We start from the raw sequence: 24391 nt of genomic DNA, 5'->3' as shown, positions 1-24391 counted from the left end.
TATAACCCTCAGAAATGAGCCATTCTGTGTGAGTACTGATACTACTTTTATGCATAATCAGTTAGAAATGTAAATTTGAATTCAGATTTTTATTTGTAATGGAATATTTTTACATTGGGGTATTAGTTATACTTACGTAGAAGATCTGAGGACTTCCTCTATAAGAATACATAAGTCACTTTGACTAAAGGAAATATTTACATCACAACTAGAAAGATATCCTCAATATAAGTAGTTTGTTTTGACTATCTTATGTCTTCATTGTTGTCTCATTAAATTCGCAAAACACATTCATATTTCCTTGCACTTCTTTTATATGTTTACAAAAACATGTTACAAATGCAACAGTTTTACATTTTTATCTCTACTCGTTTTTTTTGTTTTTTTTGTTTTGTTTTTTACAATTGTTGCTCCAAATTTGATCTTAAACTTCATAGAAATTCAATAAATCGAACAACTTACTTTTACTTACCGAATTAGTTTTGGACCTTTATTCTGAAGTCCATACAAAATGTGACCGGAAATAATTGTCTTTGTGCTTCACGACTTCTTGTAAACAGTCTACAAGAGGTACTAGAAGTGTTTTCATATGATGAGTTACATTGTTGTCTTTGTTGATGTGACCACACACATCACTTGAACACTATTTGTTTCACGATAAGAATTAGCTTTGATCAAAAACGATACCACCATACAGGTTACAAGATTGTCAGTTGGGCTTTTACTATGAAAGTCATAACCGGACGTTGATGTTATCATGGAGCCTTTATAACTTTCTTAATTTCTTGGTACGAAAGTGAAATGTGTAAAGCTTCCAAGAATAATCAAAAAAAGACATCAGGTTGTGAGCCTTCAACATGAAAGCACATAAACTTAGAGGCTGCATTATCTTATTTATTATTTTGAATACAGTAAGTTTTAAACTTAAACTTAAACTTTGTGGCTTATAGGTTACATAGAGTTTGGCAAGCTGTACATCCATTATGAATACTTGAAATAGTAAAAATGTGGAAGAAACAGTACAGTAGTTCTTTTCTTTCCATTTTAAAATGAGAAAGCTCTCACCTTGATTTTTGAATAGAGATTAATCAGTGTGTTCTGATTTAACAGAAATAATTTGGTAACAACATCGCTGTTTATTTCTGTTTAGTAATAATGCAGTTAGAAATGTTGGTAAATGATAACAGAATCAGAATTGGCTTTATTGTATAAATACAAATGTTTCTGTAGGCCATAACTTACCTAACCATAGAAATACATAGGTCTATTTAGTAGATATACATGGATTGTATGATTTTCTCACTTTCTAAATGTTAGTAAGATATTAGTCTCACGAGAATCTGACGTTCTACTATGCCTAAGTCATCAGGTCAGCAGTTATAAATGTTAGCTAGTCTTTCATAAAAAAAAAAGTAATGACTCTAACCCCACCTGATGCCCCACGTTAGAATGGAGCTGCATCAAAAGTGCCCTTCTGAATGTCCTTATGGTAGATAAAACATTACAAAGTTACCTCTAAGGTGCAATAAAGAAGGTCCAATGTGCTAGAAAGCACAATGCAGTGCTAGGGGGGCCTTTAAATGGAGAAAATGTGATGCATATGCCATAGGCTGCATGTGCTACATGCTAGAAAAGTGTTTAGAACCGTTTCATTGAATCACAATTTCCTACAGCTGCAGCTGCATGCAGCTGCTGCACCTTTTAGAGTCTGCCACCAATGTAGTTACAAATGGCAATAAATACATTGACAAATGTGTCACAAGTTTCTTACTTTCAATTATAAGTCATTTGTACAGTATCCTATCAAGTCTGCAATTGTAAATAGTGATAAGTTGTTAATAAGTGGGCTTTAGTCCAGATGGCCTGCAGCCCCTTTTCAAGTGGTCCACTTAGGTTGTCTTCTTGATAAAGCAAAGAGCCACAACCTGGAAACCCATATTGTTTTAATGCCTTTTAACATATATAAAGCATTGGGAAATGATTTATTAACTGTAACTCTAACTATAGACAATCAATTGATTTTGCACATCAAATGAATCATGGTTATTTCTACTCAGCCTGTCAAAAAAGCTGTATAATGTCTTTGGTGGCTTCTGAGGGACTACAAATTTCTAACAGGAAGCCTGAAATACCAGCAGAGGTGGAGGACAAGGGAATTTACAACCAAGGGAGGTTCTAATGAAAGTTAATCTCTGCTGCATCAATTGACGACTAACCATCCCTTTTATAAATGGATCTCTTGCGATTCCCACAACTTTATTGAAGTGTAATACTAAATCACTGGATCAGCCTACCTCTTTAATAAAGCCATAATTGCAGCTTATGAACCATTTATAACGGGTGTCTTTTTAGTTGTATAAAGTGGTATAATTAGTATAGCGAGCTGCTATTTAATGATCTAATTCATTTGAGATTCTACTGCATCACTCTTTTAAATGTTAATGCTAAAATAAAATCTGCTCTGATGTAGTTTGTTTTCCATTTTGTCCGACCACAAAACCTCATTTTGTTTGCTGAAAGTTGTCCTGAAAATAAAGTTCGAATTTTGAGAGATGGTGCTTTACTTTGAAAATATATCACAAAAAACCAACCGGAAGTCTTACTTTGTTCAGAGGAAATGCTTAGTCGTGGCTGCAGGCGTGAAACATTATGCATGTGTGTTGTCAGCTGACAGGCAGCATCTCGGGGAGCCGTCACAACACCACCTTGCCTGCTGACAGCAAGCTAGCAGCTCCTAGCCGAGGCTCTACTTCGGACCGGGGTGGGTTATGTTTCCCGGAGCCAGAACCGTAGACGGAGGTTTGTGCACCACCAACCCATGGCGGCCGAAATTCAGCCCCAACCGCAGGCTCGGAAGCCATGTCTGCTGAGCAAAATCGAGGCTTTCCAAGATGTGGTTAGCACGGCGGTCATCATCCCCAAGGAAGACGGCGTTATCAGCGTGTCTGAGGACAGGTACGTTAAGCTTTGAGGCTACACGGCGGCTAAAATCCCGATTTATAACCTTTGTTTGTCTCTCAACAATGTTCCAGCTCCTGTCGGTCAATGAATGAGTTTATTAATTTCAAAGCCGTTTGCATGTAAAAACAGTGAAGTCCCCGTTATAGAAGAAAACATTCCCTTACATTTCTATAAAAGTGACACATGCTAGTTTACGACAGTGTGTACTTTGATTTTTTTAAACCAATGACCAAGTAAGTTGACGCTAAAAACATTTGGGTTAACTGGTGATTTTTGTTTTTTTAGAGTGTCTAACGTTAGGTAGGTAGCTAATTACCAAAAAATCCGTCAATAACCTTTATTTTGGGGGAAAATGTCTTCTTGGCCACATACAAGCTGGGAAGAGGAGGCTGTAAAGCAGGGGTGTCCAAACATTTCATACCAGAGGCCACATGAAGAAAAAAGTGTAGTCTTTAGCCATGAGCCTTTTAGTTGTAGAGTCTCAGGGGACCTCAGTTTGCTCTTGTTAAATGTTAGAAGAGAAAATATATTCTCCCATTTGTTTGTAGAACCAAATAAACTGAGCATTTGTCTGGACTTTTACAGACCCCTGTAGAACTCTAAAGACAGTTTTAACTATGGAAAGTATAATTACATTGCAATTCAATAGGCTTTAACTGCACATTCTTCTCATCTACAGAGAAAGGGTGTGACAACAGGTTAATGTCCTTCATAATGGCAGCGAAAGCCGGAAAGTGCTCGTTACATTTTGTGACATTATTCCCCCATTTTGACAAAAATGTTGGCGTTGGGGAACCTGGAAATCATTTCCCACAAAGCTGGGAAGTGTGCAGCATTGCCATCAATGAATTGCCACTCACAACTTCACAGCAAATGATTTCATGTGTGTAAATGCAACACAAGCCCATCTTTTCCTTGCAAGCTTTTGTTCAATGTGTACCGATGGCCAGTGAGAGCAACAAACCCCCCCCCCAGCTCAGTGGTGCTCGGTTCAGGTGACCTTTGTCTTAAAAAAAAAAAAAGAAAGAAAAAAAGAAGTTCAGAATCGCAATAGTCCCACGGCAACTCTAGTACATATCGGGGGTAGATTATGTTGGGGAGTTATGTTTTATTATTATTATTATTATTATTATTCCACCAGTTATTTAATGAAGTTGGATGTGTTTGCTGCCTTACCTTTTTGATGTCGATTAAAGTAGACAACTTTTCAAAGAGAAACTGTAGCCCGCTTGTTATTCACAGCTAAACATGACTGGAGAATGCAACACATCAAGAATTTAACAGATGCCACGAGGGCTCTTGGTAACGCAAAGGCTAAAACGTTATGGTTTAACCCCACAGGACGATTCGGGTGTGGCTGAAGAGGGACAGCGGTCAGTACTGGCCCAGTGTCTACCACACTATGTCATGTAAGTATCCTTGATTACCTTTTCCTATAGGCCTATGTATAAATAGTAATTTTTTGTGCACTGTTCATTACTGTTTATTATTATTATAGTTTAAACAAAACAAAGACAAAGGCTATGTCTGTGGCTTGTTCAGTGTAATGATATAATTAATGAATATGTATCTAACTGTTGTCAGCAAAGTTGTCCAGATAACATGTACTTCTTGGAACAGGCCTGTTGTTCATTCCTGTTTTTGTTCGCTCTTCCTCTGTTTGCTTTCATTCTGTGTGAGCATCTCTCCTCATCATGACGAACACAATGAATCACACAGACTCCACTTCTCAGAATGACATGAAAGCGTGGAGTTTAGTTGCTCCTGAAATGAGATTCAGCGTTTGAGCTCCTGTAGGATCATTTACTCTGTTCTCTTCAGTACTGCAGTGCTGCATGTCTGTGACACTGTTTGTCCTTGTTTCCCTCCAGTTGTGCAACTGAAGGAAATCCTGTGTGACCATCAGCAAGATCTGTAGCCTACAATAGCACTACCAGAGGCTGCATATTTTATCATTTTGGTTTATTGATATAAAAACTGAAATGAGTGTGCAAAAGATAAAACAGTAATCACCACTTTAAAGGGGCAACATGTCGTTTTCAGCGGCCACTAGCCGTGTGGTTTTAAGATGCAACTGGGTGTGTGCTCGTACGCATGCTTGAACCATAGGTTTGAACTCATGAGCGAGAATAATCTGAAACACAACCCCTAATACAGAGATCGGCATGCTGGCTGTGGCTTTTCAAACAGACATGTTCTGGCTCTGTTAAACGTACTTGGCCCAGACCGTGCAGCAAGCCGACATATTGGCACAATATTCCCTGAAAAAAAATGCAGTGTGAAAGCGGGTATAGACAGACAGGGAGACAGCTTCACAGAACATGCTGGAAAGTCAGGTAAACTCCCACTGCAATGTTACACTAATATTTTCATTAGCTTGAGGTTGAAGTAATCCATGCTTGTTGCATGATAACTGTGCATTTACTGCATTTACAACAACGCCGTTAGCTCGCCTGCTGCTTTTCCATAACTAACATTACTATTTGTTTATCTTTAACTGGAGGCTCAGCAGTGTCAGCACCGCTAAATGTATTGGATGAAAATTAAACATTTAGTGAGCTAGACTAAATATTGTAAATGAGATTGTTGCCACACTTTAAAACAGTTAGACAATAAGTAACATTACTGTAGTGGACGGTTCTTCAACTGTGTTGTTGTCCTGACCGTTATGTTGCATTAGTTTATACTATGTGGGTCACGTAAGTTACAGCGACTGAGACGGTGGAGAAGCTGTTCACCTGAGAATCGGTAAAACGTCAGTAACTCGAAATTGAAAGTTACGAAGCAAACAGCTGTAACTTAGATCCGTGCTAACGTTAGCTGGCTGCTCCTGACTTGCATCATTATAGGCTAGTATAAACAAATCGCTCCACATTTGCTTTGTACAATTGCATGCTAGCTGGTGAAGTAATGTGGAAAGCCATAACGTTACAACTATAGAATATTAACGTTAGGAACTAGTATGCGCCAGCCGGCGAGGTAACAAGCAGCCTTTCTGATGTTGACTGTGTTTTCACAGGACATTATCTGATTCTTGTTTGGCCTGACGGGCTCCAACACATAAAACTTTATTGTTGTTTTTTATCCTTACGTGGAGTTTATGTTGGAGTCTGTGTTGTGCTGGGAGATGGTCGTTTTATGGTGTTAGTGGACTGCATTAGTTAGCTGCAGTGCACATGTAGCTACCTCCTGACCCGATACCTTCACATTAAAAGCAGAATAGTGGCTGTTCAAAGCAACAGAGAAAACAGGCGTTTGGTTAATTTCTAAGTGAGACGACAGCCCATTAACAAAAAGGCGGTAAAAATTACATTTATTAATAAGCGATTTTATTGAAAAATTACATATAGCCCCTTTAAGGATTTCCAGATATAGCAACTGAAATTTGTTTTCAGTTTTTATCTTAGGCAGAACTGAGTCAAAATTGTGATTGAAATTACTTAAAATTTGATAACGTATAGAATTAATCTTTTCCTGAATGGAGTTTTGGTATAGTTCTTTATTAATAAGTAGGCGTTTTTCATACATAAAGGCATCTGTGCATATTTGTGTTGCTTCATCACAAGTTGTCCATGTTTGTGGTGCTCTCTGGAAACTTTCAGGTGAGGTCAAATTGGAGAGACTTTGGTTCCATGTTTATTATTTTTTTTGTCTGCTTAACCTCTGCCATCATATCCAGGAAGTTGTGACAGAACACTGTTATCCAAGTGGTTCAACAGAAACATCTAATTGATCTACAGTATATTCAATGTGGGATTATTTATCACCAAATGAACCTTCCAAATATAAGTCAGTGGTCCATGAAATGAACAAATATATTGTGGCTTTTGAGTTAGAGGAACGGAAAGTATTTTTCTGTTGGTAATAAATACTTGGTATCTATATGCTAACTGTTTAAACACTGCTACTGCATTTGTTTCTACATGATGACCTCACAGCGGTTATGTTATTTTTGAGAGACACTCATTATAGACAAATACAGATTCTGATATGTTTGACCCAAAGCGGGAATACATTAGCAGAGTTAATTTTATTATTTTAACAAGATGAGCAAAGAAAACACTGAAAATGCTAAATAAACTGCACCAAGGTTGATTGTCTAAAGTAAAACACTTTCTGCTTGAGAGACCTATATCAGCAGCGACTGAGGAGTAAAGCTGTTTGGGATTTTTTTGTGTACTGAGCAATTAGCCTGCAGAATAATCAAACCACCGGTGTATTGTGAAGCTCTGAATGGTAAACTGTTGTTGAGACAGTTTCATTCAAGCTATACTCGCTTATTGTTGAGGCAGGGCTGGAAACAGTACAAGCTGACATTGGTCAAAACTGTTTCAAAGAGATGTTAATTAAATTGAAAATAACGCTTCCAGTACACCATCTACACCACAGACTAGGTGACACAGCTTGTGGACACAATTTAACAATGTTCCTGGTCTAGATAACACATATTGTTTTATTATGTGTTGTAATCCAGCCAACCATTGTATATAACTCAAATATTGCTATTGGTATCTGCCTCAAAATTAAATATTGATCATGTTCTAATTAGTATTTTTGGGTATATTTGCCAGTGCCCAAGAAAATCTTAATTCAAGGTCCACTCACTAGCTTCTCTAAAGCTTGCTATTTCATTGCATGGTGTTTCTCAGTTGAGGGAGTTTGCTCAATTGTCATCATGTGTCCTAAGTATAGAACTTAGGTCAACTGAACAAATTCAGTCCGTGGAGGAAGACCGTGAGATGCAGTTGACAGTTCAAAAAATTGACCTTGAAATTAGATTTATTTTGTTAATCAGCTGTCTCTCCGAGGTCAAGAATGAATTTGTAACACTCAAGTGTCAATACGGATGATTTGTTGTTGGGAGTTTTACCGCTGAAATTCTTATATCGCTCAAATGCTGAGACGTGTATTACAGCAGAACAGAAATCACAGTGACAATTAAATTACAATAACAATACAAATGTACATGTAAAAAATATCAGTTTAGACTGGAAAGGTTTATTAGTGCTGTAATATTGTATTACTGTATGTCTTTGTGTCTCCAGCATCAAGCTCCTGTATGTCCTTTAACCCAGAGACCAGGAGGCTGTCTGTGGGGATGGATACTGGAAGCATCTGTGTAAGTCCAACCCCCAGCCTGCTTTCCTCATTTAACTGAAGACTATTTGCTTTTCATCACCTGAAGCATACATATTATCCCAGTATTTTATCTGTATGTTGACAGGAAGATCTTGTGACATTTGTCATCTGTCTTTTAGCACATAAAATGGAATCCAGCTCTAATTGTATGTATTTTGGCTAAAGTGTTGGCTGCTCTCCAGTATAACAGGAATGTGTCTGGTGAGTTTGTCTATTTAGTTGGAATGAGAGCTTGGTCAGGTCACTGTGAGCTGTCACTTGGTAAGCAAGGAAAACCTTGTCTATTCTCTTTTGAGCAGTATAGAGGTGGTGTGGAACCTTATAGATTTTCAGAATGGACAGGATTGTGTTTCACTTCAGGCTGTAGTCATTAGTCACTTCCTGATTTGAATCCTAATTTTCATTTAGGAAAACATGCACCTACACGTGATGAGTATAACTAGGCCTACTCTTTACATTTTAAATTTAACCTAATAATAACCCTAGAAGAGAAGTTAGGTGATTACAGTATATCTTATACCATCGCCACCCCTTGCCATAGTTAATAGTGTGCAGTTTTGTCCCTCCCACTCCCCCAAAAGCACTTGGCACCCCCCCAACCCTTATTTTCTTTGTTCAGAGTTTTTGTATAATATGTATGTATGCGTATGTTGTTTTTTTTGTTGTTATATAGATACATATATATTTATAACATATATAACCTATTTACTAGCGTTATCATTACCATGTGTGTAGATATTTGTGTGAAGATCTATGTGTATAGTCCCTATAAAAGAAATAAAATAAATAAATAAAATAAAAATAAAAACTCCGGAAATTGTTTACTGAGGTAATAAATCAGGTGTGAGAAGAAGGATCGTTTTACCACTTTTTTTAATGGAACCGGACTTCTTTTCGCAACCAGAGGAGTCGCCCCTTGCTGGTTGTTAGAGAGAATGTAAGATTAAGTTTCTTCCTCATTGGCTTCAGTTGTGAGAGCTTTAAGTTGCAGCTTGGTCTACCCCTGTGGTCTGCCCTCATTATTCTCAAAGCTCTTAAGTCAGCAAAATAACCAATATGTTGGAATGAGCATTGTAGCGTCTAGTGGCCACTAGTGAGACTTCTGACTGGTGGACTTGTCTGTTTTAAGTAGTTTCATTCTGTGACAAACAACTCTGACAGGAGCTGTACTTACTAGACTGCCATGTACTGTACAGCACATTACAGTTCAGGCTGTTATAAGATGCAGCATTTTTTTACTGTCCAGTTTTTGTTTTGTTGTTTGAGAAATTTCACAGTGGGAGTTGTTTGTTTTGGAAAGTTCTCCCAACACAAAGGCAGACAGTAACAGAACAGAACATTTTCTAGGATGTTTATTTCAGAACAACCTTAAAACTTCAAGTTCCCAGATGTGTTTTACTATGGGTGGTGGCCTCAGTGGAAAGCAGACTTTTCAGACCAAGAATTCAGCTGTTTTTCCTTTCATTGGCTTATGCACAGGCCTGCAGTACATACATACTGGAATTTAAACACAATAACATGCTTTGTTTCCCATTTATAGATTTATTTTGAGTCTTGGTCATTGACCTCAGTCAGTGTGAAATTTAATCCCCACTTCCTGTCTTTCAGGAGTTCATCCTGTCAGAAGACTACAATAAGATGACCCCAGCACGCACCTACCAGGGTGAGAGGAAGTGTGCATGTGTGTATAAATGTGTGAGTCAGTTAATATCTGGAAGAGAACCAAATGATACTGTTGGTTTGTTTTTAAATTTAGTCTTAAAGTTTCAGTGTGTAATATTTCTGAGGATCTATTGACAGAAATGCAATATAAGATCCATAACTATGTTTTCAGTGGTGTATAAAAACCATACATTATGAAACGTTATGTTTTTGTTATCTTAGAATGAGACATTTATGTCTCAGTATGTAAAGTAAAAAACTTTTTGTCTTTATAATTGCTGTATTTATAATAACAAACAACAGCTGTTTCATCTGTAGGTTCGTGTCATTTCCCGTTTCACATTTCCCGTGTGTTTTCTTGACAAAACGTGGTTTGGAGACCAGCGTCGGGTGACACAGCCGCTGTCAGCTCGTGTAGTGTGTGACCCCCCTGACACCGATCAGTCATGTAGTGTGAACGCCTCCACGACTTCAAGGCTCCCGTCACAAGACGGCAAGTTGTGTAGTGTGAACGGCACGGCCATCGGCTGTCGCTGAAAGTCGTGTAGTCTGCACGAGGCTTAAAAAGAAAGTGATTATCTGAGTAACTGTTGCTGTCATGACTGAGATCTATTTCAGCATCGCTATCAAAGTATTTATTTATATTTTTTGACACTATCAAAGCACCATAATCTGGCAGCGGGCCAGATATTATTACTGGCGGGCAGTTTTGGCGAGGGTCCATAATCACAGAGAGAATAAATGTGTTTCCCTTGTCGATGTTTGTCTAAACTTTATCTATTATGTGGTTTATAATGGACTGTGGTGCAGAAATAGTGACAATGTTACACACTCTTGGCTTACATTTTCCATGTTATCTGTCAGTGGACAATTCGCAGTGACATATGGTTTTAATGAATAATTAAGTAAATATAATTTCTTAATGTATCTACCTTGAGAAACCTCATTTCTTGACTGGCCACTCTCTGCTCTCTGAGAAGAGACACCTTTTGTGCTGTGTCAGCCACCATAGCAGTCCTACGCTCTCTGAAAGGTTAGGAGGAAGTGGTAGACTGGAAAGTTGGTTGCAATTCACAAACCTCACCACTAGATGCCACTAAAACGTACACACTGAACCTTTAAAAGTCCAGAAAAAGTAAAAAAAAAAAGCTAAGCTGACTTTATTTGTTTTTAATTAAGTGACATTGCTTCCGTCCCAGAATTAGACATCTTGATATAAAACCCAAAACCAACCTTAAGGTGCAAGTGTACATATGCTGAATGTGACAAACTGATGACATGATGTCTAGCTACATCAGCAAGTAATCTGCAAAAGTTAGTAAATGTTGTATATAAACATTTTCCCAAATGATATTTGTGCAGAGATGATTGGTGAGAATATATTCACCAAAAGCTACCTAATAACATTGGATACATATTTTGACATCACTTTACATGTAGAACAGTCTTTACAAGTAGTTAGTTAATCAGTATTTAGGATGTATTATTTTAAATATAAACAGGTGTGTATATATACGCTCAGTTGCCTTTATGCCTTTTATGGTCTACCTTTTTTTTTTTCTTTTTACCATTTTTAATTAACATCAAGGGCACTGCTGAGAGGACAGTTGTGTGTGTGTGTACACAAGAAATATCAGTTTGTTGTTGCACCTCGAACGCTTGGCGATCGCAAGTTGGAAAATTGTTAAGGGAAAATAATACAACTATAGGTAGTTCCAGTTTACTTCCTCTTCAGGCAGAGTTGTTTGACAGTGGAACATCGTCCAGCTTTCTGTGTAGGAGTGTGGTCTGAGCAGCAAAATTTTTATTTTGACTTTAAATGTCAAGACAAACATTCAACTGTCTGATACCTGCAGACATCTGAATGTAGAATCCATTGTGTCGTAGCTTCACATGTAACATCAAGTGTATCTTTAAATATGTAATTATGAATCATTACACTCATGGCTTTGAAAGATTATTTCTAAGAGCTGCCACCATCCTCAGACTGCAATCCATTGGACCATAATATTATTTATTACGATGTATTTATTAGTACTCAGGCAGTTTCAGTCCAATTCACTGCGAAAGTCTCCTCCTCTGAGGAGCCTAAGGAGTGTATTCATAATTCATTACTTTTTTTAAGCATAACTCACTCAGAAATAACTGGACCAGAGCACCACTGATCGATCTCCGCATGTCTCTTCTACAGCCTCAACTATATTACATGTATGAATGCACAAGCCTTGAAAAAATGATTCTTAGATGGATGCTGAGTAATAATTACAACTGACCTTTCTTGGTGTGTTTCTCTGATATTATATAAAGATGTGGACCACATGTCCTTGTGTCATGTGTGGCTGTGTGTTCTGTGAAACTGTAGATCTCAAAATATCTGCACCAGTGTCAAGTAAATTTATCTTAATTTGTTTATCAGATCTTAACTTCAAGAAAGTAGGGGTGCTGGATTATTCTCTACTGCTTTCGAAAAATGGTGTTAAATGTGTATTTCTGTGCAGTTTCAGCACACAAAAAATGTTGATTAAACACAATTTTGATATTTGTGACACCGTCCTACCTAACATATCTGGATAGACACCTGTACTGTGATTGAAGTGATGGTGAAAATGGATCTCATGTTGTATTTATTTGTGTTTTTGTGTGCCTGCAGCGCATCAGGGCAGAGTGGCAGTGGTGCTGTTTGTGTTGGAGATGGAGTGGCTTCTGAGCACTGGCCAGGACAAAAACTTCACCTGGCACTGCTCAGAAAGCGGCCAACAGCTTGGGACATATCGAACCGCCGCCTGGGTTTCAGGACTACAGTATCCTTTAATGCCCCCCTTCCCCTCCTGGTCTGTTTGTTATCTTGGTTTGCCAGCTACTTAGCCCTTAGAGTGCGCTCAATAAACCTGACAGCCAAGCTTCTTGCTAAATGGAGTGGGGTGGATGTAACTAAGTGGGAAGTGACTAGCCATCTTTGGTGCTTTGGATTGTAAAAAATATCTGCCTTTTATTATGACAACACAGTCTATTTTAAGGCCACAGCAACATAAGACAGGGCAAAAGAGATTAGCTTCCAGCTAGTTTGTACTAATGGGAAGGGCTAACAATAGGCATCAGTCCTGCTGTTGTCCAGGAAACAGTCTGAGTAGGTTTCAGTAACGGGTAGATGAAAGGCTGTGGGTGCTCGGCAGTGACACTGATCCATACCAATGAGCCTGCCATGAGGCCTTTAGACTGCTGACATCCTGCTGGCCTCTATATGCTAACCAGTCTGGATAGCATGGCAAGAAAATCAGTGGAAGTAGAGACACTGAGCAGTGACAGTTTTTTTGTTCTGAGTGACTGTAGATGTGATGATAAGGGCTGTTTCTGTACTGATACAAATGTGTGTGATGCTCATCAAGCAAACGGGTGAGTCAAACACAAAGTCAAGAAAATATGGCAAAGCCTGTCATGCTCTGTGGTTCATTGGAAGTAGAGCCCTATTTTTGTGTTAAATTGTGAAACATTACAAATTCCCAAATACTGTTGGTTGACTTAAAAAAGAAAAGAAAAGACGATTTCTTTAGAGTGAGGAGAACAGTCAACCACTGATCAAGATCATTACATGTCTTTTTACTTGTAAATCACTTAATCTGTCACCTAATCGGTTAATGACACAGAAAATATAATCTTGAGTTCCAAGAGAGAGAAAGAAAATTGAAAACTCCCAATTCATTGTTATGTTTTGTAAGACAGAATTATTTAGATTGGATGGTATAATTAGATTATTCCTAGTGGAGTTGTTGTTTTTCCTCTTCTACTATGCAGACAGCATTGTAATGATTTTGTTCTGTTGTGACTTAACCAGGTCAGAGGAGGACTCTGGACTGAATGGCCAGTGAAAAGGCTGTCATCCATTGACACACTGCAGTTCCTTTGCTGCCACAACAAATGGCTTTCAGATCTTAAATGTTAAAGTTTTCACACCGATAAAATCTTTTGGGTCACTGTGCAGCTCAGTTGTTGTGCTGAAATTGCAGCGGGATTTTTCTTGTTTGGTGTGTGTTTTCGGTCTGGTAACAGATAAAGATCCAAATTAATGTATCAATAGTTTTTCAGGGGAACGCAGTTTCTTCTTCCTCAACCATAATCTTATCCCAGGTTTGATGTGGAGACCAGACACGCCTTCGTAGGGGACCAGTCTGGTCAGGTGACCATCCTGAAGCTTGAGCAGGACAGCTGCAGCCTGGTCACCACGTTCAAGGGACACACTGGTACACCCCACACTTTTTTCATAAATGTTTGCCATTTATAGCCTAAACAATTAATCTGTGATCAATACAATAATCAACAGATTGATCCATAATGAAAGTAATTGTTATTTGAAGCCATATTATAAAGCTCTGAATTCTTCCAGCCTCAGCCTAAACCATAGAAAACAAACACTAGCATCAGTATTAGCACAATATTTGTTCAGTATTTGTCTGTACAAATATAAATTTCCTAAGTGACCTTGCAGCTATGTCTCTAAGCCCAGATTATCTTTGTTGGTCTGTTTTTCTACACTCACAACTCTTACAAATATTAGTTTGTGAGAATTGAAGTATCTTCCTCGGGGGCTGCTTGTTTCTTCTGCTGATACAGTATGTAAGAAAGAGAAGCTGTTACTGAATACAAATGAATACAAATACAAATGACACTTGAATTTTATAATACTTTTGGTAATTACGTATAAAATTGTCTTTTCAAAGCAATGTTACACTTGGCTTTACAAATACGAAAACAACGCAATTTAAATAAATGGCCCCCAATAATGAAACAATTACAGCTTTTTGCAGAAATATATCAGCTGGGAACAACTTATGTCAGGAGGGAAAAGGCATAAAGGATCTTGATGCTTAAATTTTTTTTTTTATATTTAGAAGGACCTTACCCAAACCACTGAGGTCCATACAGTAGTTGCATAAAAATCACACAATCGTTGATGCTAGATTGACTCTGTTGTCCTCAGGCAGGTTGTAGATATATTGAAGCACTTAAGAGGGATTTTTAAAAGCTTGAAGTCCACTATGGCCTTGACAATGAGGGTCAAGACCCTCTTTTGCATCACTCAGATCTGCTTCAACAAAGGAGGCAATGAAAAATGTAATTTACAGTTTTGTAAATAGGATTTAAAGTTTTCAGATACAAGCTTGTTGATTGGAGTTAAAGGATAACGAGGCATCTGAAGTAGTTTAAAGAAGAGTGCAGGGCCAGGAGCAAAGATCTTGAATTAGTGAAAGGATTTGTGTCCCATGCAGGTATTTTTTCATTAATCATTGACAGTCATTTAAAACATCAGAAAACAAACAAACATGATATTTCTAAGAAGTTATGTGTGTTAACAATATCTGTCTCACAAATTAGCCTTTAGGCTCAAAATTTAAACTAAATGAGAACCAGTGCATGACAGCCCGGGGGACACCAACCCAGTTCCTAATTAATCAATTCAGTGGATCATAAATAATTCTGAGAAGACTTATCGTCAGTGATGATATTTCATGCACTGGCCTTGGCCTGATGTGTATCCATGTTAATTGACCTTTGTGCAAGTGTGTGACTTTGTGCTCATGTGTTTCACTCACATATTTGCCTGTGTGTTTGTTTATGTGTGTGCTGTGCTGTGCTTTGCTCCAGGCAATGTGACGGCGCTGTGTTGGGACCCGGTCCAGAGGGTGCTGTTCTCCGGCAGCTCAGACCACTCCATCATCATGTGGGACATCGGAGGACGCAAAGGCACCGCCATCGAACTGCAAGGACACAAGTAAGAATCACAAACATCCCCTCTTGAATGTGTCTCTTATTCAGCTGTCTCTCTCCAACTTTTTATCTTAATTCATGCAAACTGTTCACTGTATGAATATCCATCCAAACACATTATGTAGGCGACAGCGAATAGCACCTTATCACCACAGCAAATTCCTCGTATGTGTAAACCACTACTTGGCAATAAAGCTCCTTCTGATTCCGATAAGAATTACAATTACACATTTCCCTGTTTCGACTCTGCTTAGTGCCGTCTTATTGCAGGTTAATAGGCTGCAGACTTCTGTATTCTATCTAATAAATAATGACATTTATGAGAGATTTTTTTTGCGAACCTGAGTTGATAAGATTAGTGGTTGGCCATCCCGAAAGCTCCCAGTGGTCATTAATTAAGGCACGGAGATAAACGGAGTGGTTGGAAAATATTGCTGGACATTCATATTTTCATTCATGCAGGTGACAAGAAGACTTATTGGTCTTAAAAAGGCAAACCAGACATGCATTTAATCTCTCCATGTACCTATCTGACAGCATTTAATTTTGAGCTGAAATGATTAGCCCATTAATTGATTTATTGACCAGTCAATATATTGATAATTGATTTATCATAACCTTTTCAAGCAAGAACTTCCAATTTTTCTGGCTCCATCTTTTCAGCTGTAAAGATTTTCTGCTCTTCTCTGTTTCACAACATTGTAAACAGAATATCTTTGGGTTTTGGACTATGTCAGACAAAATATTGATTTGAAGTGGCCATCTTGGGCTTTGTGATGAGCATTTGAGCAGCACTATCTGACATTTTATAGATCAAGCGCTAAATTGATTAATAGAGAAAACACTGGGTTCATTAATCAATAATGGAAACAATTGTTAATTAAATTCTAATCTTATTAAATTCAGACTTGTAACTTGTTGAAAGTGACTATTACGTAAGAGATGTGAAATTGAAACCAGATTTACGTACCAAGCTGCACATCTAAAGCCAGCCATGTCTGAAAAGGGCCATCTTTCTGACTGTATAATTAAAAAAAGAAAAAGTTGTATTTTATGTAACACGGCTGTTTAATCACAGAGTGAGGTGAAAAAAGTTTCTGTACTATTTTATTCAGTGCTTGCTGAGTTTGTCTTCCAATGCCTGTTTGTGTGTGTGCTCCCTACAGTGAAAAGATTCAGGGTTTGTGCTACGCCTCACACACTCGACAGCTCATCTCCTGCAGCTCGGATGGAGGCATTGTCATCTGGAACATGGATGTAACACGACAAGAGGTGAGAGGGGGAAGAGAAGACAGCAGACTGATGCAGTGTGACATAAACCCAACACACAATCACACATTGATAATCAATCTGTGAACTGTGACAAATTGTGAAGAAATTATGGAAAGATGAGGAAATATGTCATGTGTGCAGTGTGTTTTCTTGCCTGCTTGGACACGTGCGTATACTGTGATACAGATCAGCTTGTTGGATAACTGCTGTTAGCTCTCCCTCCTACTCTAGAATAAATTCTCTTAAGAGATCCATTAAAGGTCAGCGGATTAGCAGAGTGTTCCTTTGATTTTCTCTCTTGCACACACAGTCTAGCGTCCTCTTCCTCTGTTCTTTACCAGTTTCCAGACAGTTAGTTAGGATGTGATTGCTTCATTTTTTACCCAGAGTAACTTTTATTCTGACTGAACAAAATCCCTAAAGTCACAAAAAACGTTGAAGACAATTGTCCCACGGTGGCACTATAGCAATAAACTAAAGAAACACACACCAACGGCATCTTGACATCAATTAGTCAGGATACCCCATGTCCTATTTCCCAGCTTCCACGTGTTACTCTTCTGAAAAGTAGCAGTTTTATCACAGTTGCTCCCCAACTCAACATGTCAAAGCTACTGCACCTAGACTACTTCTGATCATTTTCAAAATGTGTGTTTGCACAGACCCCAGAGTGGTTGGACAGTGACTCCTGTCAGAAGTGTGAGCAGCCTTTCTTCTGGAACTTTAAACAGATGTGGGACAGTAAGAAGATCGGCCTACGACAGGTACTGTACAATCGCATACATAATGTTGTTTTATTCGTTTGAAGGTCCTGTAGAATGGAAAACTGTATTCACCCCGGCATAGTCGAATAGAAAGAGTTCAGTACATGGAACTGACATACCGTGAGCCTCAATCACCATTGTTTCCTCCTTCATATGTAAATCACGTGCATGCAAAAGACCCCGGAAAAAAGGGCAAATGCCAACAAGCACTAGATGTGACATAACATCTTGGATCATTTTAATATTTAAGCCCCCACAATTTCCACATACCAGTCCATGTTCTAAAAAGCGTCATATGAGCTCATCGAGCTGGAGCTGGAGGTTGTGCAGTATGTCTCACAGAAATTGCTTTTACAGTTATGAAGCTAAGATAAACATTTTCTGGGTTTCCCTTTGATATCCTCCGGCTGCTCTGCCGTCAACTCTGTGAATTATGAAGTTGATGGACAGATAGCTTTACTTGTTGCTAATGCTAAAGTAACCGCCAGCTGCTGCTAATGGTAGCTGCCGCTAACTGTAGCTGCTGTTAACAGCTTGCTCTGAACCAGCGGTCCAAAGCTTCTATTCTAATGTTTGATGTGTAAACACCAACACCACCCCCAGAGCACCAAACTTTAAAATTAAAAATTATGAATCATCAACACCACAGTTTCAGTTTAGACATCAGTTACGAGATCTGTAAATTCAGTAGCTCCAACACACCCTGAATTCATCACAACTTTCCAGGAAACAGAAACTTCACTCCTGCTATGCTAATGGCCAGCTAACGCCCTGCGGCTGTTTTATTGTTTCATTCTCAGGAAGAGCTTTAAGTTGTGGTTTTCATTTCAGCTGTGTGTGTGTCAGAGAGAGAGACATTTGTTGACTTCACAGCAATCTTCATTTTGTAGCAAGAACAACAAACTGTAATGTTTGTGTTTGTGGAGATCAAGGTCCATGTTTTCAACAAAAAAAAAGTATGAAACTAGTGGTGTGGTGCTTTTTAGCACAATCCAAAATCCCTTGCAACTCAAACACCAGTGACTCGTGACTTCACTTGGACTTTCGTCTTTTGACTTGGGATGACTTGATATCCTCCTCCATTCAAGAGATTTAAAAAAGTTGTCATGAAAAAAGAATATACTTTGACTCATTTCGACAGCAGCCAATCACGTGGCACAACCGGCTGGAATATTCAGCCCAGAAATTACAAATGACTGTAATTGTGCAAAAGGAAAAACACTCCAAGGTACACCTGATGTGTTTTGCTTTGTAAAGTTATAGTTTGTTTAAAAGTATTAAATTTTAAAAGCATGTTTTACTTCTGTAGATTTACTGTACTATTCAACAATTTAAATTTAAACTGGGATTACATTTGGTGAAAAGTGCATAATGACCTGTTTTGGACTCAAAACACAAAGTTCAGGACAGACTTGTTGGTCTTGACTTGGAACTGGACTCAGGATTCGTAGCCCAGACTGGAGACTTGCTTTTGACTTGCAAGTCAATGATTTCCATCCACTTCTGAGAGTTAAGCTTTTAACACTTTTGCTCCTGGTAAGAATTAAGATAAAAGACTGACATGTTAAAGTCGTCCTGTGTTCCTCAGCATCACTGTAGGAAGTGTGGCCAGGCGGTGTGTGGAAAATGTTCGTCCAAACGCTCCACCATCCCCCTCATGGGCTTCGAGTTCGAGGTGCGTGTGTGTGACAGCTGCCACGAGTCCATCACCGACGAAGAGTGAGTTACAATCAGCCTCTGTTGTTGTCATAATACTGACCCTTTGTGCTCGCAGCTTTCTGAGTGCTTACACAATAAAGTAACCGGCGTTCCCTTTGTGTCTTCTAGTCGAGCGCCCACAGCCACCTTCCACGACAGCAAGCACAGCATTGTTTACATGCACTATGAGCCCACCACTGGAAATCTGCTCACCTCTGGCACTGACAAGGTTATCAAGGTCTGGATGGGAACAAACAGTATCTGTTGTATTCACAGGTCTCAGATAAGACATTCAAGCACACACAACAACATTTAATGGAGTCACTCCTCAGCAGAGTGAGTTTTCAGCTCTGCCAAGAAGGTTAGGTTTGTTGTTTCGTTTTTTCTTGGTCTCTTTTTTTAGCATGATTAAAGCCGGGTTAAGCTGCTATGGGCTCCTATTGACCCCCCCTATGTGCATTGTGTATGTAGCCAGTTATGTATAATCATTTGCTGTGTGTATTGCTATTTTATATATATCCTGTTATGTGGTTCATCAGATTCTTCCATGATCACAGCTACAAGCAGAAAAGTACACTAATGTGACCATGGCTGCTAACATGAAAAATTATAGTGATTGCTAACCTTATTTGAACTCTGTCTCAAATTTTGCAGACGTAGATCGTGCCAGATTTATTCCTTTATCTCTATCTGAACTTCAGAAAGTGTCAGCAGAAATGTCTCTCTTAATAGTTAGTTCAAACTGACAAACAACAAACTGATTGTGTCTTATGTTTCCTGCAGCTATGGGACATGAGTCCTGTGGTGTCCTGAGGTCTGTGGGCGACCAGCAGTCAGCGGGGAAGCTCTGTTCACCAAACTGTGATGGTGGCAGTCGCACTTGGAAGAGAAGGAGAGAAGCATATCCAACAATATCGATGTCATCTGGATAATATTTAACAGTTATTCAACAACAAGCAGTGGCTGTTGCACATTCACAGTGAGGACACTGCAGGCCAGTGGAGCCTGGGAACAGGACAGGCTTTGGTTGACACAAGGTTATAGACGGTTGTGAGTGTTTGTTTGTTAGAAGGGTGCTGTTGCGTGGGGGATCTCTCTGTGTATATGTGTGTTTGGAAAGGGTTGAGGGCATTTGACTTTTTTACACGACTTATGTACTTAATTTTCATGCATTCCTGTCTGATTTCATACTGGAAACTCACAAAACAGTAAGTGAAACATTTCTGCCCTGTGTCAGCAGATGCCATCAAACCCAAACTTTACGTTTGTTAGTTGTAAAGCACGTAATGTATTGCATGTAACTGGACCATAGATCACTCAAATTCACTCAGTTACGTTAAGCTGGCTGTAGAGTCTCAACAAGAGGAAGCCGTTTGATCATTGTCAGACCAGTTCGACACCTGCAGGAAAAGAATGTAACGGCAGCAACAGTTTAAACTATTGATGCTCCCTTCTGGAGGCAAAGAAAGTAGTAGCTGACACTTGCACTGACACCTGCAGGCAACAAGTATTTAACATTCTTTGTATTGTAACACATTTTACATTTGAAACTTGACCACCTGTTTGCCAAAATAACATATCAGGAAATGTGATGTCAATTCAGCTTGTGAATGACAACAAATGTTGTTTTGACAAAACAGTTTAATGTCAAAGTCCACTTAGCCCTCAGCTATCGTCTGTATCACGTGGTCGTCATCAGCAGATGTAGTTTACTCTTCTCAAATTCATTTTCTAATCATTGATGAACCAGCCATTATACTAAACCTTTTTGAGCACATGATGACTCTTAGACAAGTGAGCCTACACTCCGTTGCCAAATTGTTATGTACACCCATCTAAAACTAACCCAGTCTAATACAACATGACTGGAAAAATAATCCTACCGTCATGAAGGTGCATGCAGTTTGTGGTGCTGTTGAATGGTATTGCCTTATACTGAAGGGGTTTCTATTTTTTGTCCAACCCAGTTAAATCAGTGAGTGAGGCTAAAAACAGAAAAACCTATAATGTTATACAGTTTAACAGCACCACAGACTATCAACACCTCTTTAAACTGAACATTTGAACCTTTGTGATGGTAGGATTTTTTGCAGGACAGTTGTATTAGTCTACATAAGTTTTGGCTCAGCGTACCTAATAAACTGGTAACTGAGTGTAAGTGTTAATTGTCTGTAGAAAATCTTTACTCTCCTGTTAGTAGCCTTACCGTTATATATATATACCAGTAAACAAAGGTAACTTTAACTATTCTGCACCAAATGTAGTTAGCCTACATTGCTGATAATCTCCTGACGTTTGCATTTATGAAAAAACTATTTTCAAGGTCAATAATGAATCAGAAAACTCCTTTGTTTTCCCTTTGGACAAATGAAATCTGGTTAGGACCATAAACCCCATCTTTCCTTCTGCAAAGTAACTAGGATGTCAGTTATGCAGGACAGAGACACATAGAGACACTTAGAGCAGAGGAGCGTTACATTTTGGACATGTTTAAAATGTTAAAATCTGTAAATCTGTAAAATTGGATAACTTCAGCAATATAAAAAAATATGCAGTTGTAAGTCATTGCCTGCAGGTGGCACTAGTGTCAACACTGTAGCAGCTGTTGCATGTATTGCCCATAGAGGGCACTCATGAGCATATCTACAGTTTATCTGCAGGTCTTAAAAATTACTTGTCTTGCTAATGGGTGGCACAGGTTGGACTGAAACTGCAGGTCGGAGAGGCTGCAGCGGTATGATAGCTGATCCTAGTTTCAGGTACTTCACATCCCTCAGACTGTGTTCTTGGTATCATCATCACAAGGGAAAGACATCTTAATGAATCTATCAAAGTGATATCAGTAGCATAATAGTACTTCAGCAATGTGACACTAAGGAAACTGTTCATTCACTCTCTGGGTGTTAACAAAAATAATTCTATTCTCTATTTAGGCTGCTCTACCTCATATCAGCCACTAGAGGAGAGGACTGTTTTTTTTAAAAGACGAATTAGGGAAGCATATTTAATGTACACCTGTCTGGTTCAGTTGTATATCAGATGGGTGTGGAAGGCAACAAATGTAAGAAAGGGTCTTGTCATTTTGAAACTGTACTTTTGTTCCTCACAATGGGCCAGGTTTGTATGCATAGCAGCCTCCAAACTACATGGTATCTGAATATCCACATAGGTTTTTCTAGCTAAAGTATGTATGTGGATAATGACCTAATGTTGATGCACCCAGTCCACTGTTACAGGAAAACTGGATACCAAACAAATCTCTTAACCTCATAAAGGTGGTCCATGATTACAAACTCATTCTCTGTAGCAAAATAATGTTCAGACCCACATGTTCAGAGATTCTAAAGTTACCAAAGACAAACTACGTTGAGCTAAAAATGTGTAGAAATGATTCCATTTGATGTAAAGGGGCATCCATAAAAACAAGTCTTTCCATCATATGGAATATATATGTAATACCATCAGACTTTTAGTTAAAGAAAATTTAAGTTAGGCCATTGCAGAGGACATTGATTTTATAATAAACCCTTGTCATGATACTGTAAAGTACACGCTGTGTAAATCCACTGACGTGCAGAGTGCACCTGTCAGGTTTTTGTAATTTAACTTGACCAATCAGACTGCTTGCTGATCCTTGTATGTTCTCTCATGTCAGCTGTTTTATGAGGTTATTTATTATTCAAAGTGTGGACTTAATGTTTCTAACATGCAAATGCACATATCAAGCTTTTCAGTGGCAACACAAACATACATGTATCAGGACTGAAAGGAAGCTTATGAACATGGTTGCTTTGATTTTGTTCTCATTGTTACTGGTCTTTTAAGTCACAATACTGTATACTTGCATTTATGTCAATGCACTGGAATCAAGGAGCATACGTATGTTACAAATCGCTGCTGTGGAGAGAAAATATTAATTTTCTTTGCGATTATCATGTTGCCGTTTAATGGTAATTAAGTTGAATTCTTCTGATGTTCAAACCCCTCTGAATATGATATGTTTGTTAGATGTCATCTAAAAGTTGAGAAGTGAAAAATTTTTTGTCTGCTCTTTCACAGCTACCCATAAAGGTACATTCACTGCAGCTCATGAATGTGAGCTTGTGGGTACTAAGACCTTAACGAACCATGCCAGTGTTTTTCTGAAGTTTCATCTGCTCGGCTATAAATGCATTTCACTTTTTTGCAGACCAGTTTCAAATGCATGGTGTAAAGTTTTCGGTATTTAGGATGTCATTTTCCAAACTTTACAAGAAGCTGTTGGTTTCCACCTTAACGATTTTTACTCTGTGCTGAAATTAATATAAAGGGGTGGCTGCCTGGAATAAAAAGAAAACAACCGAAAACTAAAACACAAAATGCATACATGTGATCATGTAACGTGCATGTGATTTAAATGGGCTAAAATGTGCTAAATCACTGATTTAGTCCTTTTAAACGTAAAAAAACCCCAACAAAACAGACTACACAGAAGATACAAAGTTATTACATAAACAATACCTGAACTTCTGTTGCAGTTCTGTTGCAGTTCATCTGAGGCCAGTGGTATTTTTTGTTGCAGGAAAGAAAACAGATATTGATGTGTGTTTCAGTGTGTCCATTAATGTAACCATGTTTGTGAAAATGGCACATTAAAAGAGAAGGTTTACCTGCTCTACCAATTTAGAGTGTTTTGTTGTCTTTCTCATCTTCTTCTGCAGCTGTCAGTTTCCTCCATCACATTTTGGGTCTGCTGATCTGTGACCAACTAATGAATTTTTAGTATTAGACTAAAATGTCTTCAGGATGAGAATATATGAATATCAGAAAGTGGAAATAAATTACATTTCCATTTAAAGTGCCTATGAGTTGACCACTTTATAGAATAATAAGACTTAATTTTATATCCCTGTCAGAGCTTTAGGGATCCAAGTAATCATTCTTGGTACTTAATACAGTCCTGAATATTTTCACTCAATGATGGAACTAGCAGGGACTTGGTGTGTGTAGGGTAGATCTGACCTGTACCTGTAGATTTTAAGACCTGACATGACTGAACCCAATACGTACTGCCAATTTAATATCAAAACCTGACCTTAGGCTTTCTTTCGTCTTATTACTGGTTGTTAGCTCACCAGGCTAATATACACTCT

At 38.5% G+C, this 24391-nt stretch overlaps 1 protein-coding gene across 2 annotated transcripts; it reads left to right on the top strand.

Moving 5' to 3' along the window:
- The first annotated feature begins 2650 nt into the window (after nt 1–2650).
- On the top strand, nt 2651–23923 carry wdfy2 (WD repeat and FYVE domain containing 2). 2 transcript variants are annotated; one of them, XM_038721067.1, is made up of 12 exons: nt 2651–2955; nt 4303–4370; nt 8007–8080; nt 9709–9763; nt 12413–12563; nt 13888–14000; nt 15403–15529; nt 16692–16797; nt 17460–17561; nt 19150–19280; nt 19389–19620; nt 20043–23923. In XM_038721067.1, exons 1-11 carry the CDS (start codon nt 2819–2821, stop codon nt 19573–19575), a joined length of 1251 nt encoding a protein of 416 aa, XP_038576995.1. In that variant the 5' UTR covers nt 2651–2818; the 3' UTR covers nt 19576–19620; nt 20043–23923. The 2 variants fall into 2 exon arrangements, with proteins under 2 accessions (XP_038576995.1, XP_038576996.1); XM_038721068.1 differs by having other exon boundaries at nt 2652–2955; nt 19389–19497.
- The last annotated feature ends 468 nt before the right edge of the window (nt 23924–24391 follow it).

Source organism: Micropterus salmoides, unplaced genomic scaffold (genome assembly GCF_014851395.1).
Source record: "Micropterus salmoides isolate LMB-PRFRI ecotype aquatic unplaced genomic scaffold, ASM1485139v1 Ms_hic_scaffold_15, whole genome shotgun sequence".
NCBI lineage: Eukaryota > Metazoa > Chordata > Actinopteri > Centrarchiformes > Centrarchidae > Micropterus > Micropterus salmoides.
Note: the sequence above shows the minus strand (reverse complement) of the source record. Positions and strands in the feature narration are given on the sequence as shown.

Bases quoted from the DNA above. Each gene is read 5' to 3' on its own strand.
- wdfy2 (XM_038721067.1), top strand. From the start codon at position 2,819: ATGGCGGCCGAAATTCAGCCCCAACCGCAGGCTCGGAAGCCATGTCTG. The intron at 17,562-19,149 runs GTACTGTACAAT...TGTGTTCCTCAG, and splicing joins AGAAGATCGGCCTACGACAG to CATCACTGTAGGAAGTGTGG. The intron at 19,281-19,388 runs GTGAGTTACAAT...TGTGTCTTCTAG, and splicing joins GAGTCCATCACCGACGAAGA to TCGAGCGCCCACAGCCACCT.